Source organism: Chrysemys picta, chromosome 19 (assembly GCF_011386835.1).
Source record: "Chrysemys picta bellii isolate R12L10 chromosome 19, ASM1138683v2, whole genome shotgun sequence".
In the NCBI taxonomy this organism is placed as follows: domain Eukaryota; kingdom Metazoa; phylum Chordata; order Testudines; family Emydidae; genus Chrysemys; species Chrysemys picta.
The window spans coordinates 15,768,483-15,786,558 of NC_088809.1; the positions used below are offsets into that span (position 1 = coordinate 15,768,483).

At 44.9% G+C, this 18,076-nt stretch overlaps 1 protein-coding gene across 7 annotated transcripts in view; it reads left to right on the top strand.

The window, feature by feature from the left end:
• Positions 1 to 18,076, top strand: part of CASTOR2 (cytosolic arginine sensor for mTORC1 subunit 2) — a 197,346-nt gene that overhangs the window by 128,169 nt on the left and 51,101 nt on the right. For all 7 annotated transcript variants that reach the window (XR_010593920.1, XR_010593919.1, XM_065573383.1 and 4 more), the window contains exons 3-6: positions 11,300 to 11,493; positions 11,962 to 12,094; positions 16,453 to 16,576; positions 17,245 to 17,355. Coding sequence is in view for 5 of the 7 variants with exons in the window: in XM_065573383.1 (XP_065429455.1) it covers positions 11,300 to 11,493; positions 11,962 to 12,094; positions 16,453 to 16,576; positions 17,245 to 17,355 (562 nt within the window). In the remaining 2 variants the exon portion in view is untranslated. The remainder of the gene's footprint in view (positions 1 to 11,299; positions 11,494 to 11,961; positions 12,095 to 16,452; positions 16,577 to 17,244; positions 17,356 to 18,076) is intronic.

Here is an 18,076-nt window from a genome sequence, read left to right on the forward strand (position 1 = left end):
ACTGCAAGTGATTCCCCTAGTGGATTTTTCCTGTTTGTACCTGTAAATAGTTTTTACTTAGTTGGTTAGTGTTTCCGTATTTTATAGTTAGTTAGGCATGTTTCTGTTGGGGTTTCCCCCCACCACATTCTTTCCCTCCGGAGGACCGGGGCATGCCTTGGTCTCAAGGCTTCAAACCAGGCAGGTCCTGCCAGAAGCCTATGCCCAGGGGAGACCCTCACGACTCCTGCTTAAAGTGCTTCGGAGAAGCCCACCAGACTGACACGTGTAAAATCTGTAGAGACTTCTGCCCAAGAACCAAGAAGGAGAGGGACTTTAGGTTAAAACTTCTCCTCATGGAGTCAGCTCTCCGTCCCCAGCCGGCACAGCCCGTGTCGGGCCCAAAGCCCAGCACTTCGGTGCAGAGCATGCCAGCCTCAGTAAGGGCAGCTGAGGCACCAACAAAGGACTCGGGGGGTCTAGAGACCCATGGCACCACCACTCTCCAGCACCGAAGACGAGCTCTGTGGCTTCCCAGCTGGTGCCACACAAGAAGCAGAAGAGAGCCAAGAGGGGACGTTCGCCCACACTTAGAGCAGTCGAGCACAAATGCGCTCACGGAGTGCGTCCCGTGCCAGGACACCCAGCCCCTGCTCTGGCAGAACTGGCACCGTTGACTCTGGCCTTGCAGGGAGGGCTGTCAAGTCCAGTCCCGTTGGACTCCCCTGCACAGGAGAGCCAGATGGGGGAGCTGGATCTTCCATTCACCCCAGACATGTTTGAGGCCTTTGGATCCTGTAGCAGCAGCATCAAGGTTCAACAGCAGCCCCTGTGTAGTTCTTTATTTGGAATAGGTTTTTCAGTTTGTTTTGTTAGTGTGTTTTTCATACATCTGAAAGAGCTGGATAGTTTATAGTGGGTTAAAGTTGTTGGTTGTTCTCTCCAGTCCCAGCGATGTGCCAGACACATTGGTTTGCTGGAACCAGTCCAAATTTCTGTTGGCGCCTTTAATTGGAAAACAGGGACTGGGATAAACAGGAGACTCCAGAGTTGTAAATAGGTCAAGTGGCCACATGGCACCCTCTCTGCTCTATACAAATGCAGCCGAGGACGCGGCGTTGACCAGAGATGGTCATTTTAAGAAGCTTTTCCTCCCACCGCCCCCCAGGCATAAATGCATTGCCACCTCTGCTTCCACTAATCAACCCACTAGTAAAAACTTTCAGTGGCGGAGCCTGCTTTTTCCCCAATCTGTATGCCGTGCATCCATTTAAACAGACAGGTCTGGAATGAGGACCTCTGCTGGAAAGGAAATCAGTTGGAAAATGGAAGCTGGATAAGCCAAAGAGAAGCAGACCGCGGCACTGTTAGTGCAGCGGGAAGCTGTGCTCCTCCTAGAGGTGCTGAGATGAAATGTCTTACACCATGCACAAAAACGTTGTGGACTAGAAATAGTCTAGGGAATGACTGCTGCCTCCTGTTTTATAACACTTCCAGCAAACAGTCAGACCCAGAAAGCTGGGACTGCTCCTGACCTGGCATTTCATACTAGCAGAGGGTGGAATAAGTAAGCAAACACCAAGTACTTTAGCGCGTACTGTTCTGGCTTCCCAGGGAAAATGTATTCTAGTTCTTCACCGCAGCCTTTTGCCATCACCTCTCTCGATATCTCTGGTTAACTGCAGCTTCTGTATTAGTGATCGTAATGTACATTATGGTTGGTAGAGCTCATCAGAAAACAAAGTATTTTCCTGGAATAAATGTTCAGTTTTATTTTCAAAATGTGGTTTAGTTGTTTCAGAAACCAAAGAAAATGCCAAATTGCTTATGGAGCCATTGAAACTTCAGCAAGTCTCACTGCGCCAATACAGTGTTCTTCTAGCAACTCTCTAGGTTGCTAGTGGTTTTTGTTAACCTACTTGATAATGCTGGTTATGAGCCACTTCTCTCTGTTTGACATCACAGCCGGGTGAAATGTTTTGATTGATCAAAGTGGCTTGGAATCAGCTTTCTTCGTCTCCTAGTTTTTATGAAATAAAGGTTGGACTAATGAGTTTATGATTCACTCAAGGGAAGGGTGTAAATAACTCCCATGTTTGTGAATAATAAGCGTTCTTGCAGTCAGATGAAGTTAGTAACTTGGGGTCATGGTGTGAAATTCTCTGTGTGTGTAATCTGTAGTCTCCACATGAATGGTATGAAATCCAAACCTGTTATTAGATGGAATGTTGTTTGAATCAGACTGTCACTAAAGCATGAGACCATTAAACTAGTTACTCGCTTTAATGTAGCCCTTCAAATAACTTTTTCAGACGAGTTAATCCTTGGTGTACGAAAGCCTGAAACAGCATTTGGGGATCTTGAGACAAATTTCGCTTGAAAAATGTGCCGGATGCACCACAGACCACTAAAAATACAGACCTAGTTGTTCCTTATTGTCATGGGCCAAGACGTGAGTGGTCAGGCCTAGTGGCAGGCAGGCGGTCAGTCAGAGCCAGAGTCAGGAACCAGGAGTCGAGCCAAGAGCCAGAGTCAGGAACCAGGAGGAGGGCTGGGACAGAGTGAAGGCAGGGCTGGAGCACGGCTGGAGACGAGGCAGATGCAGGAGAGACGAGTGCGCTGAGCAGCTGCTGGCCAAATGCTACTGCTGGGCTTACGAGCAGTCCTGGTAATGCTGCTTTGCCACTTAGGGGTTTCAGCTGTGGTTAACCTGCTGGTCCCAGTCTAGCTGCAGGCCCTCATTGCTGACACTGATTATATGTATTATGATCGCACCTAGGAGCCACAGGCATGCACCAGGACTGCATTGTGCTATGCCCTGCACAAGCGCAGTTCCAAGAAACAGTCCCTGCTCCAAGGAACTTGGGAAGGGAGATGGCTGGTCATGTTTCTCATTTGTGTTTTTTCCTTCATTTAAAGGTAGCAAATCTTTCCACCTCTTATGGGCTGACAGTCGTGTGTTTATTACACTCCATCTTCTCTGTCTCCGATGCAAAGTTGTGGGACGTTCCTTCCTGGTCTCATTCGAACACTCAAAACGCACATCTCCCAAGGAAAACGTTAGGAGAGTGAAGCGCATGGTATAGGTGCGGCTGGTGGTACCGCCTATTAGAAAGGTTGCCAGACGTTTCCCATTGTAAGACCCCGTTTCAGTTGCTTACAACTTTGTCAGACCTTCACAGTTGGGGCTGAAATTTTCCATGCTGGAAGTCTGCCTTGAACTGAATTGAGGGTGGGTGGGTGGAAATTTCAGTCAAAATGGTTCAGCCATTTCTGAGAACAAGGTGAGGGGAAAATATGTTGTTTTACCCACGTTAAAAAATGCTAGCAACCATTTCAAAAACCACCACCGCCCTCTGGTGCCCCCACGTTCAGGAGAAGGAGTGGCCTTTGCATCAGGAATGTGACATTTCCTAACTTTTGAGTGCTTGACTTTGCAATCTTAATAATGTTCTTTTTAACGTGTGTGTGTGTGTGTGTGTGTGTGTGTGTGTGTGTGTGTGTGTGTGTGTTCAAGTGTGCAATAATATCTAAATATGTTGATGAGAATTAAGATTTCACAGCTTGCTTTGGGGCGGGGAGAGTTGGAATGAAAATTTCAATTTTCTGTGCTACTTTAAAAAGAAAGTATTTAAAGCACAATGACACACATTTAAAGTTGTTATGGTTTTAAGGGGTGTGGTGCCACTGAAGTTCTCCCAGGAATGAAAGTGGAAGATGTAAAGAGATAGGGGAGTGTCTGTGTCTGTCTGCGCGCAAACGCATATAATATAAAGCTGAAATTTATATTCCACCAGGACCCCTGATAAACCTATAGTCTCATATGCAAACAGTGCTGGTTCTAACACGTGCTTTCTCTCTAACTAATGCTTTAAAAATTCCTAATGAGCCACTGGGTGAGATATAACCACTGACCTGCCAAGTGCCACTTGTGTATGACTATATGTCTTTGTTCCCATTTGTGAAACTGGGGTGCCCACCGCTGTGCAGAAATGTGATTCCAAGACTGTTTCTTGAACAGCGAAAAGGGCCTTTCACACCATTACTTTCATGGCTCGCACTCGAGGTGCTATCTCCTAGAATTGATTGTGATGCATGCTGTCTTGACTGTTGCCATTAGAAGAGAAGCGAGGGTGACAGATGACCAAACGACCAGAATAAATTTTTGTCGTTCGCTTTAATGGAAAAAATTGCAGAACCTGCCTGGTTGTATAAGAATTGATGCATAGCAGTGGAATACAGAAATCTTTTCCCAGAACAAGCCACTGATGAAATCAGAATTAGAACAGGACTGACAGGGGAGAAGGTGATTTTTAGTTGATCAAAGTTGTTGAGGGTTTTTTGTTTTCCTCCTTCTTTCCTTCATGCACAGACACGTTTATTCTTTGGATATAATCATTTTGTTTTCTAGCCCTAGATCAAATTAAATCCTTTCATCCATTCGAGCTATTGTGTTCGGGTAAGTCACTTGCTAGAGGAGCTAAATACGGCACTCAACTCAAACTGAAGCCAGGGACTTTTCTGCCTAGCAACCGATTTGCATCACGTTGGTGCCTGGAAATTGCCAACTGTGGTCATGTATAGTTTGTCTGGCAAGTAAAATGTCTTTGGTGACCAATTATTAAGCTAGAGGCCAGCGGACATGAAAAATAAAGAATGGGGGAGAGCTTTGCATCCCCCAGAAGGTTACTATTTGAATTGTAAAATCCCTGAGGTATTTAATCTGCCGTTAGATGTTGTACAGCTGCCCCAATGGAGTCCCTGTGAGGAGACTGACTGATGGGTTGATTTTGCTTCTCTTTGCCTGCTTTTCTCTCTGTGCTGCACTACATCATACAGGAATAGCTGTTTCCTGACTGGTAAAGGCTAGCTCAAAGTCCCGGCTGTGAACGTCCTTCTGTGTACAGTATAGAAACCTTACTTCACTTCCCTTGCCCTGTCAAACCTTTTGCATCCCTTTTATGGCAAGGGGAGAAGCAAGCTGCGTCATTTCCTAGGTCAAAGTAATAATTGTTTTTTTTCTCCCCTTGTTGTGCGTTCTTCCCAATTGTACCATGTTGCAACCTCCAGCAACCTAACAGGCCTTTCTCAGGATAGGCCTTATCCAACACCCGTTAAAGTCAATGGAAAGACTGCTGGGTGTTGAATCAGGCCTTAGAACCAAAGATAATCCCTCACTTCATTAGGGATTTAAAACTGCAGAAGGATTAAAAAAAAAAAAAGGAAGATTTTCAAGAGCCTTTTTATTGAAATCGTCAAAAAAAATTGTGTTTTCAAATAAAATCCATGGGAGCGCTCCACATTTTGTATCATGATTATTAATTATTAATGCTTTTCTTAAAGCTCCAGCTACCAGAGTTATGATGATGCATGAGAATCTCAACATTCATGGTTAAAAAAGTAGGTTTCTAGCCCTTGTGAATGCAGAGAGAAGCTTGAAAACATGATGCGATTGTGCCCTAAAGGCTCGAAAAACAGAAGGCATTTAAAAGGGGGACAACATTTATTTAAAAAAAAACTCATGATTTTGGAGGGTCAAACTCATGATTTTTGAAGATTTGGAGTCGGCAGTACTGCCAATAAGCATTCAACCATATACTGAGGAATCAGTTGAGCAGTCATTTACTATTGGGTAATATCATATAACATATGCAGTTCATCACTGTAATAAAAATTATTCATATACTCAATTAAGATTTGACTCTCACTGCTAGTACTGATGAGATGAGCCAGTGTATTAACCCAAATAAAAAAATTATTTATATATGAGCAAACAAAGCATCTTTGCTTCTCTCCCTTCACCAGTACAAATCTGTCAGACATGTGCATTTTCATCACTAACATACATACATGACTCCTAAATGGGTGTCTAATTGAAGAAAGATTGAAACCAATGCCATATAAAACAGCCCACAGTTTACTCTTTCTAACAAAGGGAACATTTTCCATGTGGCTGTACCCAACACAGACTCATCCAATTTTCTATGTAAGCAGATGAAATGTACAAAACTATTTATTTTCCAACTACCATTGTGGCCCCATAATTGTAACCCTTTCATAGAACGTTTGGAACAATTTACATCTTAACTATAGGAAGAAAAATTGATGCATTGTTATTATATTGTTCCACTTTCTAATAATATTTTGTATGTGTACAGTGGCTTTGCTGGAGGGACAGTAGGTGGAGGTATTTTCCAAACATTAAGTAAGCCCTGCAAGTTTCTCTTTGGTGTAGGCAACAATTTATTATGCCCATTTTCCAAATTGGGGATGTGGGGGGGGGGGGGGGAATTAAAGTACAGAAAGATTGACTTGGTCAGGGTCACAAAGGAAAGCCATGACAGTGTGAGGAAGAACTTTGGTGTCTGTGTAATGAACTGCAATATCTTATTTCCTGGCAATGAATACTCTAAAGTAATTGTCATGGTTGTCCGAAATTGTCCCAAACATATTTCGGAAGAGTATCATTCTATCTACAAATACGTGCTGCAAGAAGAAGCAATTTTCACTCATGCTTCTAAGCCAGTCCATCGAAGTTGGTAGCAAGAAGGGATAGCTCAGTGGTTTGAGCATTGGCCTGCTAAACCCAGGGTTGTGAGCTCAATCCTTGAGGGGGCCACTTAGGAATCTGGGGCAAAAATCTGTCTGGGAATTGGTCCTGCTTTGAACAGGGGGTTGGACTAGATGACCTCCTGAGGTCCCTTCCAAACTTGATATTTTATTCTTCTATTTTTTGTCTTTGTGTGGCCAACATCTGGTGTTCCTTTAACATCCTGCTGAGGGGAAATCACGTATTCTGTGTTGAATCTGTCTGTACTCGGTGGGGATTGCAGATTTCAGAAGATCTGGTGAGAGTTAGAGGAAAGAGACATAGGGGTCTGTTATACCAGAACAGAATATAGATCCATCTAATCCTATATCCTGACCCCCAACAGTGGGCCATAACTGGTGCTTCAAAGGGAGATGGAAACTGGTGCTGCGTTCTGCTGAATGACCATGTGGGTGGTGAGTTCTTGAAAGCACATTATTTTCCACAGCAGTTCACTTAACATGAATGAAAGTGATGACGTGAACCCTTTGGCTCATCCACGCGTGCCAACAATTAGTGGGTTACCCAGTGAGGTTTGTTTAATGGGGACATGGGCAGCTGAACTGAAAGACTGTGCCCTTCCCAGAGAGCATGCCCTGCCCTGTGTAACGTTACCCTATACAAACCTTCACACACAATTCAAACCAAAACTGAACCTTATTGGGAGCTTCATTTAAAAAAAAAATCCACCCACTCCCAAACTTTTCTAAAAATTATTGTTAATTGTCACATTCCTTACTCATCCTTGTTCCGGTCGGGAGTGGTAAGAGAGGTCATTGTTTTGATTAGAAGTGGGAAGCATGGGACATCTGGTAGGAGCAAGGGAAATATGATTGAGATTTCCATGCCAGTTCTGCAAACTTGAGAACTTGGAGGTAGCATCTGAATTCCTAGGTGTTTTTCCTGTCTGCGCTTGCCAGGCATTCACTAGTGAGATGTTGTTGCTCACCTCTATTCAAAGCTTTGCAGGTTACCATTTGGGGTTTCTCCATAGAATCATAGAATATCGGGGTTGGAAGGGACCTCAGGAGGTCATCTAGTCCAACCCCCTGCTCAAAGCAGGACTAATTTCCAACCAATCCATCCTTGTTCCTGTGCGGGAAGAGGCATGGTTTGGGTGACCAGATGTCCCGTTTTTAAAGGGATAGTCCCGTTTTTGGGGACTTTTTCTTTATATAGGCGCCTATTACCCCCGCCCCCATCCTGTTTTTTCACGGGTGCTATCTCGTCACCCTAGGCATGGTTGGTTGCTGACTTTCCACTGGCGGTGAAACACCAGCACTGCTTACTTCCCTTTTCACTTATTAGCTTATTCTGCCTCATTGAGTCTGTGTTACTGTTGCATTTGGTGTTTCCAGCACCCTTTGGACCTCGCACATTTTACAGCTCTTTGGGCTAGGCACTTCTCTCTTCCCCCCTTCCCCTCGCCCCAGCTTATTTGATGCTATTTAGAAGAAATTGTCAAGCCTCCTGTCCGTTTGTTTCATTCAAACTGGGGTTGCACTTTTCCCTCCGGCTGCCTTTTGGAAACAGTGTCCAGAAGTGGTCATTCAGTCACTTTCCATACTCCATTTTTTTAATGTTAATTGAATTAAGAGATGCAGGTTACTTAGGTAAAGAAAATGACTATACGGCGCGCTTCACAGGGTTTGTTAAACCCAATTAAACTAACATCATAAACACTTCACAGTAATTACAAACATAAATGGCAAATGGGCCTCTTCCACCCTCGAGGAAAAGGTTGTTGAGGGATAAAAGGTTGGGTCTTCCCCACTGCAGCTCTCTGGTTCACCTTCCCTGGCGACTTGCAATATGCTTTTCAGATTCATTTCACAGAACTCAAAGCTCTTAGATCCATAGAGTTTAAGGCCAAAAGGGACCACCAGATTCTCTAGTGTGATCCCCTCTGTCACAGGCCACCAACACCACACAGCACCTGAATGTTAAACCCAGCAACCGAAATTAGACCAACGTGTTACAGCCTCAGGGATCCCAATCCCAGAGTGTGTCTCTGGCCTGGCTCAGCTCTGTCCCAGCAACCCGCCGAGCCCATCAGCGCAAGATGCGTGGCATGGTTGCTTTACGGTCTAAGTGTTTGCATAGGACTGGAGACTTTGGGAAAGAGGTGGGAATAGCTTGACTTTTCCATGGCTTAGTGAGATCCAGGGGGACGTCTCTGCTTTAATAGCTTGGTGATGTCAGAGCAGAGCTGTGAATATGCATGACATGGAGGTGGCCTTAGTGTGAGCTTGTCTGCTTTGCTCTGCCAAGAAGTAAATACATGTCCTAGAAGGAGCACTTTGTTTCTGGAGAGAGGAGCTGGGGTGGGAATAGAGGAAGAAAATGCATCAGTGGCTTATTAAGTCAGCCCGGGTAATTTTGGGACCTGGTTTCTCCCTGTCAATTGATGTAGTGTTGGGATTTGTTTTGTTTTGCTCTGTGATGGAAAGCATTGTCTGATCAGAAAACAAGCTTGGATACATGGCTGAAATATTTTTCCACGTGCGGCTGGTGCTGGGGTCTCAAAGGTGATTGATATGCCAACTTACCCAGCTTCCCTGGTGCCTAGTTTCGATGCCGTGCAGCCAGCCTTAAACTCTGCTATCTCAGTAATTGGCCTATGAAGCTAAACAGCAAAACACAAGAGCGGAGCGCTCCACGCCTTGTTTGTCATTTGTTTGTTCAGGGTTGTTTTTTATGCTACGTACAATTGTGGCTGTTCAGGGAAGCGAAGTTAACACCGTATTTGTCGATCGGTCTATTAAAGATTTGCAACGCTCTCCCTTTCTTATCATGGTGGTACTGTGTATTGTATCACAGTGGCCCTTTTGTGCTAGGCGCTGTGTGCAAACACAGTAAGAAACAGGCCTGCCCCAAAAGAACGTACAATCTGAAAAGAAAAGACGGACGCTAAGTGGGATGGGAAACCAAGGCATGGGGTGAAGGGACTTTCCAAGGTCACACAGCAAGGTCAGTAGCAGAGCTGGGAATAGTAGAGTTCCAGCCCTGTGCCCATAGCCATTAGACAGTGCTGCCTCTCATACGAGTGATTTGTCTTTGGAAGGTATCCAAATGAAGTAGATGTTTTTGCATTTTGCCAAGGACACCATAAGAAGGCTGTGAGCCTTCACTGCTCCTGTTTCTAAAAATACTGCTGTTAACGGATCTGAAAATGTTGGCCAGGCTGAGAATTTCAGAGTAGCCTGAGAGATTTAATTGGTCAATTCCCATTGAAATGAAGGGGAATGGAGTGTCTGAATCCTGTAGGCATCTTTGAAAAGCCTACCTTCTACTTACACATTCTGTATGGCTCTAGAGAACATGCAGGTATGCCTGTTACCTTGTCATCCTCTCTTCATTTGCTTCACTCACGTATTACATCTTGTCTTAAATGAAGACTGTAGGCTCTGTGGGGCAGGGCCTGTCTTTTACTACATGTCTGTCTGGCGCCTCGCACAGCGGGGCCCTTGCTTCTTTTGCGGCGTCTGGGTGCTGTTGTGATGCAAATAATCTGAATCCCACATACAAACACAACTCAGCTTTGGGTCCAGGTCTGAACGCTGCAGCAGACCCTCTGACTGCTTGAACGGAAATCCTGAATCTGAGCAGTCCAGGACTACAGAGAAGTTCAGAACTCGGTTGCTGAATCTTTTCCTAATCTGATGAACTATTAAAATTTTTTGAAAACTAATGAATAAAAAAACCTATTAATTAAAAAAACATCACCATGAATTAAAAAACACTGTGAATGAATTTTAAAAAATTTAAACTCCCCAGACTAGAGGTAAATAAAAAGGAATAAATATGAGAGTTCTCTGTCTTAGGTACTTATATGGAATCCAGTACTGTAGTATCTGAGTGCCTCACAATGTTTAATGTATTTATCCTCACAACAACCCTGTGAGGTAGGGCAGTGGTTTTCAACCTATGGTCCGTGGACCCCTGGGGTCTGCGGACTATGTCTAAGATTTCCAAAGAGGTCCACACCTCTGTTCGAACTTTTTTTAGGGGTCTGCAAATGAAAAAAGGTTGAAAACCACTGAGGTTGGGAAATGCAATTACCCCCATTTTACAGGTGATAATGATACCTGGTTCTTATATAGCCCTTTCCATCAGTAGATCTCAGAGCACTTTACAAAGGAGGTCACTCTCATTATATCCCCATTTCACAGATGGAGAAATGGGGCACAGGCAAGTGAAGTAACTTGGCCAGGTCACCTGTCAGGCCAGTGGCAGAGCTGGGAGTAGAACCCAGGTCTCCTGAGTCCCAGTCTAGTGCTTTATCCTCTAGGCTATACTGAGGCAGGGAAAAAGCTAAGTCACTTGCCCAAGGACACACAGGAAGTCTGTGATAGACCAGGGAGTAGAACCCAGGTCTCTTAGTTTCTGGGCTAGTGTCCAAGCCACTGGATCATCCTTCCCCTCTAGTTAGGGGTAGTTATGTATAGAAAGAACTCTAGACAGCTGCAAAAAAACAAGGGAAAGAGAAATTAGCTGAAAGAGATCAGAGAGAGAACCCAGTAATATTACAGGGAATTGATGCCACCTTTTATGTTGTAGCATCAGTGCTGCATCCCACCAATGCTCTAGCATATGTCTTAGGCTCATAATAAACTTTCTCTACATAATTCCATATGGATTCAGAAACGGAAATGGATCTGATGGTCACATAGTGACCTAGGTTTCTCTGGCGCTGAAATTTACGTCTGTTTTCTCTCCATCTCTTTTCAGAGCTCCCTTCGTCAGAACACTTGAGTGTGGCAGATGCTACATGGCTGGCTCTCAATGTGGTTTCAGGCGGAGGCAGCTTCTCCAGCTCTCAGCCCATCGGGGTGACCAAGATTGCCAAGTCAGTAATAGCGCCGCTGGCTGACCAAAACATTTCTGTGTTCATGCTGTCCACCTATCAGACCGACTTCATCCTGGTAAGACCAAATAAGATGGCCAGGGCTGCTTGTGATTCCGTGTTCCCCAGCAGAATTTGCTGGAATGGGGGCAAAGGAGAGATTCCAATTACACCTTAAAAAAAAGGGGAGGGTTGCAATCATTAAATACTTGAAGTAATGCTAAAGTGGGGGTTCACCACTTTATTGTTGGCAAGGTCCTTGGACATTTACAACCTGATGTGAATGCCGCTGAAGTCGATAGGAGTCTTTCTGCTGATTCCAGAATCAGGCCCACCGGTAGTTGGACGGAGGCCACCAAATTCATGTAACCCAATACCCGTCGGATTGCGACAACCTCCAGGCCTTGTTGTTCCGAGCGTGTGTTGTGTGTACGTTTTCCTATGGCTCAGCAGCGCATAAGGACACCTGTGATCTGATCCGTTGTCCAGTTCAGACAGTGGGGAAGTGGGTGCATTGTCACACGCCCGTCTCTGTCCCTGTCCTCAGATACGCGAGCGGGACCTGCCCTTCGTGATGCATACGTTGGCTGCTGAGTTCACCATCCTCAGGGTCGTGAACGGGGAGACGGTGGCTGCCGACGACTTCGGGATAACGAATGGGTTTGTCAAGCCGAAATTGGGTAAGGACCTGCATGGGCCCTGCTCGTCGGTGCTTTTGTGGAGGCATCAGTAGGCTCCAGAGCTACCTCGGGTTGGGAGAGTGGGGGTGCATTTTCTGTATTTCTCAAACTTCCTGTGGAATGTTCATGCTATTTCAGGCTGTTAATCCCCTTTTTGGCATGTAAAAACACAAGAAAAAAGTAAAATCTAAAAATACATATTACCATATTCTGGAGAAAGCAATTTAGCCTATTTTCATTAGGTGCCTTTAGAGCAGGGGTCGGCAATCTTTCAGAAGTGGTGTGCCCAGTCCTCATTTATTCACTCTAATTTAAGGTTTTGCGTGCCAGTCATACATTTTAATGTTTTTAGAAGGTCTCTTTCTCTAAGTCTGTAGTATATAACTAAACTATTGTTGTATGTAAAGTAAATAAGGTTTTTAAAATGTTTAAGAAGCTTCATTTAAAATTACATTAAAATGCAGAGCCCCCCGGACTGGTGGCCAGGACCCGGGCAGTGTGAGTGCCACTGAAAATCAGCTCGCGTGCCGCAGGTTGCCTACCCCTGCTTTAGAGGATACTAGAGTTGAGTAGGAGAACCACTACAGAGAGAAACTGCTTTCCACCCCATTGCTATACTTCTACCTTAGACAGCTATGGTAGTTTATTTCTAAACAAGGAGAAGATCCCAAGGGAGAACACAGCAGGCCCTCTCTGACCTATCACAGAAAGATGACCTAGAAGAATTTTCATTTCACTTTTTCTTCAATTTTTTGGTCTACTTTGAGAAAATATTTGACGCTTTTAAAGTGTTTGTGAGCCTGTCAAAGTTCCCAGGCTCAACATTTGACCTACATTAAATGTTCCGTGTGCTTACGTCCATCCCTATTCACTTTTTAAGTACCTCCTTACGTCCCATTGCCATTGGTGGGAATTATGCATGTGCTGGAAATGAAGCACATGCTGAAGTGCTTTGCAGAATTGTGGCTTTACCATTTGGGAGCCTGTATTACTATGTGGTTATTTTCATACCTGTAAATAACTAGAAGCCCTCTTTTCGCAGTGTGCTGCCTTTGGGGAAACAAAGACCCAAAAAGGAGAGACAGGAAAGTGTAGAGTCAAGATGTGGAATTCGTTTCTCCACCTTAAATAACATTGTCTGTAAACCTTGGTTTCATGTCTAATGCACCATAGTTCAGCATGTCTAATGCAAACAGCTTCGCTTAAGTCTCGCCTGCACACTACAGTGACTGGTGCATGGACAATACTATTGAACATTGATAGTTCATTAGCAATCGGGATTGGGGGTACACTGTGCTGGGTGCTGTACATATATTAGTACCAGACTGTCCCTACCCTGAGCAGCTTCCAGTCTATGGAGACAAGTGACAAAGGGGGTGGAGGAGAAGGAAACAGTCAGCTATATACCGTGATCATGAATAAAGTGAGGGTCAGTTAGCCCCAGCCCTGCCAATCAGTCGAGCTATGCTGTAATCTAAGACAACAAGCCACATACAAAGAGCATGGGAAGAGGGAAACAGTGTGTACATCAAAAGCGTGTGTCTCTCACCAGCAGAAGTTGGTCCAGTAAAAGATATTACCTCATCCACCTTGTTTCTCTGACACCGTTGATATGCGCACAAGCGTTTGCTCTGTTGCTTTGTTTTTTAATTGCATTCACAAATACCGACTTCCCTGCCAACTGCCCTGCAACCACCTGCCACAAATGCACCTTCTCAAAGCCATTCAATGTTGACTGGGGTTTTTTTATTTTTATTTCTTTACTTTTTTTGTAAATGTCATAGCAAAATAGGTTTATGAAGGAGGAAAGGGTAGAAGCTTTATGCAGGGGTTTTATATATGTGCGGCGAGGATACAGTAAATGTGATCTTGGATGGGAGATTCCATCTGTGATGGGTTCCCCCCAGGATGCCACCTGGAACTGGGGTACCACTGAGCCCTCTGATGCACCAACCTGGGCTCCCTCTCACACTGTGTGCTGTGATAAGCTGTAGACACACTCCCGGTCTTACACTTCCACCATCATACACCCAGGTAGGGACACACCCACTGCATGAAGCAACAGTAGAAAGACTACAGCCAAGGTAACTCTCAGCTCCCCAGGCACACACCCCCTCTGGAACATAAACCCAAAATTATACCATCTTGTGCTGCACAGGGAGCTGTACGGAGTAAGCTCATAGTCCTCCCACCCCCTGCCAATGTGAAGAGGAATATGCAACAGTCTTTGCCCCTTGAGCTACGATTCCCATGCATCTCATTCCAATTCACTGGTTTAGATAAAGTAAAAATAAGTTTATTAACTACAAAAGATAGATTTTAAGTGATAGCAACAGATCAAATCAGATTACCTAGCAAATAAACAAAACGCAAGTTAAGTTTTATATAATAAATAAATAATAAATTAATGGAGATATCCCATCTCCTAGAACTGGAAGGGACCTTGAAAGGTCATCGAGTCCAGCCCCCTGCCTTCACTAGCAGGACCAAGTACTGATTTTTCCCCAGATCCCTAAGTGGCCCCCTCAAGGATTGAACTCACAACCCTGGGTTTAGCAGGCCAATGCTCAAACCACTGAGCTATCCCTCCCCCCGTATAGATGGGATATGAATTAGCAGATTCTCACCCTAAGAGATTATTCAAGCAGGCTGCAGATTTTGAAGAGATAAACTGCGCTTGCTTTACAGCTTGAAATCCCCTGGTCTTCCATACAGTCTAGAAATCCCTTTAGCCTGCATCCAGCACTTCCCCCAGTTCAGTCTTTGTTCCTCAGGTGTTTCCAGGAGTCTTCTTGTGTGGGGAGTGAAGAACAACAGATGATGTCACTACCTGCCTTATATAGCGTTAGCATGTGGCGGGAACCCCTTGTTTTAAAACTTGGTTCCCAGACCGGTTTGTGGAAAAATACTGACATCCCAAGATGGAGTCCAGAGACATGTGGCCTGGTCACAGGCCCTTGCATACCTTGCTGAGTCATAGCGGCCATTGCTTTCAGGCTGTCTGGAATGTTCCAGGAAGGTTAAGTTCTTCCAGGGTCCATTGTCTTTGCTGATGAGCCAGCAGCACTGTCTGGCTTCTTCATTGTTATACTAGAAAGGCCAGTTGTGGGTGTCACCCAGAGTAAGCACGATTGAAATACAGATACACAGTCAATATTCCTAACTTTAGATATAAAAATGATACACGCATACAAATAGGATAATCATATTCAGCAAATCATACCTTCTCCAATGACAGCTCACATGACCCATCTTGTGCAAAATGCATCCTAATTATGCCATAATTATATCATCATAATGTCACTGTGAAAAATTGGGGGTGCAGTGTCACACCATCTGTGATCCACAAAGCTGTCAGTTTCCCCCCAAAATGGCATTTTTCATTTTCATCATGAGGACATTTTAGTGTGGTCTCCTGTTTGGTTGGAGTTTGTGTTCCAAGCCTGTGAACACTCATCAGTCAAATGTCATTTGTGCCTCTCTCCCCCCCCACCCCCCGATACTACGAAAAATCAGAGGGAAATTTTTTTTTAAAGTATTACCATTTTCAGTTGCCACCACCTCTGCCTGCCTCTTACCTCATTTGAATCCATCTGATAGACAGTTTGTGCCTTAGGGAAGGGGACTGTCCTGGTGTCTCATACAAGGGGAAGCACTTACACAGGGCTTATGTAGCCCACACCCACTCTGTGTGGCGCGCTCTCACCTTCTAGTGGTGTCTGGCCACACTGAGAGATCGGTTAGCCTGGGGTGTAGCTGACTGAGTCGTGATGCTGAGCAAATGAATATTGATGATCTAGTGATATTATATCATCATCTAAATAGTCCAACAGTGCTAGAAAGCCCTTGCTATCCATCTTGCAATTTGAGATTCCTGTAACTGACGAAATTCACACACTGACCAGAAGTCCCCACTTCTTTCCCATGTGCCCACCACTGTAGCATTTAGGCTCCATGTATCAATTAGGAGGAGAATGTTAATATTCAGAGGACCTTGTCCTTCTCCCCCTGCTCCCTAACCCTGGTAACTGATTACTCTCAATGGTTGTCTTCAAAGAGGAATATTGTCAGGACCTTGTTGATGTCCCATTACTAGGGGATGCCTGACTGAAGAAAGCAGCTATCTTTGGGCCTTACCTGTAACGCAGCTTACCCTGTTTTCTAGTGGTAGGCAATGCAGCAGACAAGGGCCTTCCACCAAGAAGACTGTGTCCTCCCCTTCCTGAGGGTCATCCTGTTGATCTTACAAAGACTGGAAGTCTGGTCTATGGCACTGAGGATAACAACAGTATCTGAGCGGATGTGACCTTGATATCAACTCGGCTTTATATCTGTGTGTGTGTCTCTCTCTCTTTCAGTTCAGAGGCCAGTTATCCATCCTCTTTCCAGTCCAAGTAATATGTTCTGTGTCACCAGCCTGGATCCAGATACCCTTCCAACTGTTGCTACACTCCTAATGGATGTCATGTTTTACTCCAATGGGTACGTTTACACCAGGGGCACACAACACCCATCTGGACAAGCATGTGTGAACATACAAATATGCATTGCTCTCTTCAAGACTGGCAGGAATCCAGGGCTGGCGCTGTGCAATATAAAATGCATCCTGTATAGTGTGGGCTTCTTGAGGGTGCAACCGTCGGTTGAGATTTTTCAAAGGCCCGGGGGAGATTAGGATGCCCAATTCCCATTAATGGACATCTGCTTCCTATTTAGGTGGCTTTAAACATTTAAACCAGCAGGACTAGCTCATGCCATGAGCTCGTGTGGGCATATTGCAGTGCGACAGCATTGCATTGCTACCACCCCTTAACACCTTGCAAGCTAGGCTTGAACGGCATCAGATTTCTCTGCCAAAAAGCGGGCCAATTCTAGGAAAAGTTGGACCTAAAAATAGAACTCTTCTTCTCAAAATGCACCTGATAAAATTAGCACATGTTTGTGGCAGGAACGAGAGTGTTAGTCCATATAAAATTTTTGCCCCGGGGCGAAGGGAGGGAAAAGCACAAAAACTAGACACAACTCGCTCTCTCAGAATAAGATGAATGCATGAACTGCTTCTGATTTCAGTGGCTGGGTCCTCTTTGAAAGGTTAGGGTTTCCAATACACTGCTGGCTGGTGTTAATTCTGTTTTGTCTTGTTTCTTCAGAGTAAAAGACACGGTGGTGGGCAGTGAAGACTCTGGACACATTCGCTTTTTCTCCTTCTCTCTCATTGAGGGTTACATCTCCTTGGTGATGGATGTACAGACACAGCAGAGGTGAGGCCCACGACTGACTTCGGCACAGGGCTCATCTGGACCCCAAAAGACCACAAGCAAATTTTTCAGAAGCCACCTACATGACTCCCATTTTCAAAAGCGATGAAGGCACTTGGGAGCCTGAAAGTCTCACTGAAAGTCAATCAGATTTAATTGAAAATGGGACTTAAGCTCTTAAGTCTCTTAGGTGCTTTGGAAAGTGTTAGCCCATCATTTGCAGGTTGAACTTGTGCAGACAAGAAAGTCTCAGGGAGGAGGTTCAAGATTCCCAAAGAATAGGAGCAGAATGCAGGCTGCTTTAAATGACACCATCTTCTGGCATCACTTTCACATGTAGTTAGTCAGTGCTGTGTCTCATTGTCATGGTAATGCCCTGCATCTTGCCCATGCAGCAGCAGCTCAGAACACATTTGTCCTGCAAGCCAACAAGCTGACTCCAATAAAAATACTATCCTGTAATGTTTGTATTATTCTCCAACTTCCAGTCCCAGATGAGAGCACACAACTCTTAAAGGGCTGAGGGGCTAAAGGCTGCACCAGATGTTGAATCCAGAAGCAGTTTGAGGTATTGATCACGACCTACAAGGCCATGTCTGATGTGAGTCATGACTGCCTTAGGGCCTGATTCTGCGGGGTGCTAGTTGCCTCCTGGGGAAGCTTCTCCTGACTAAAAGCCTTCTGTGCCTGGCAGAATCGAGCTCCTAAAGGGAGGAAGGATAGT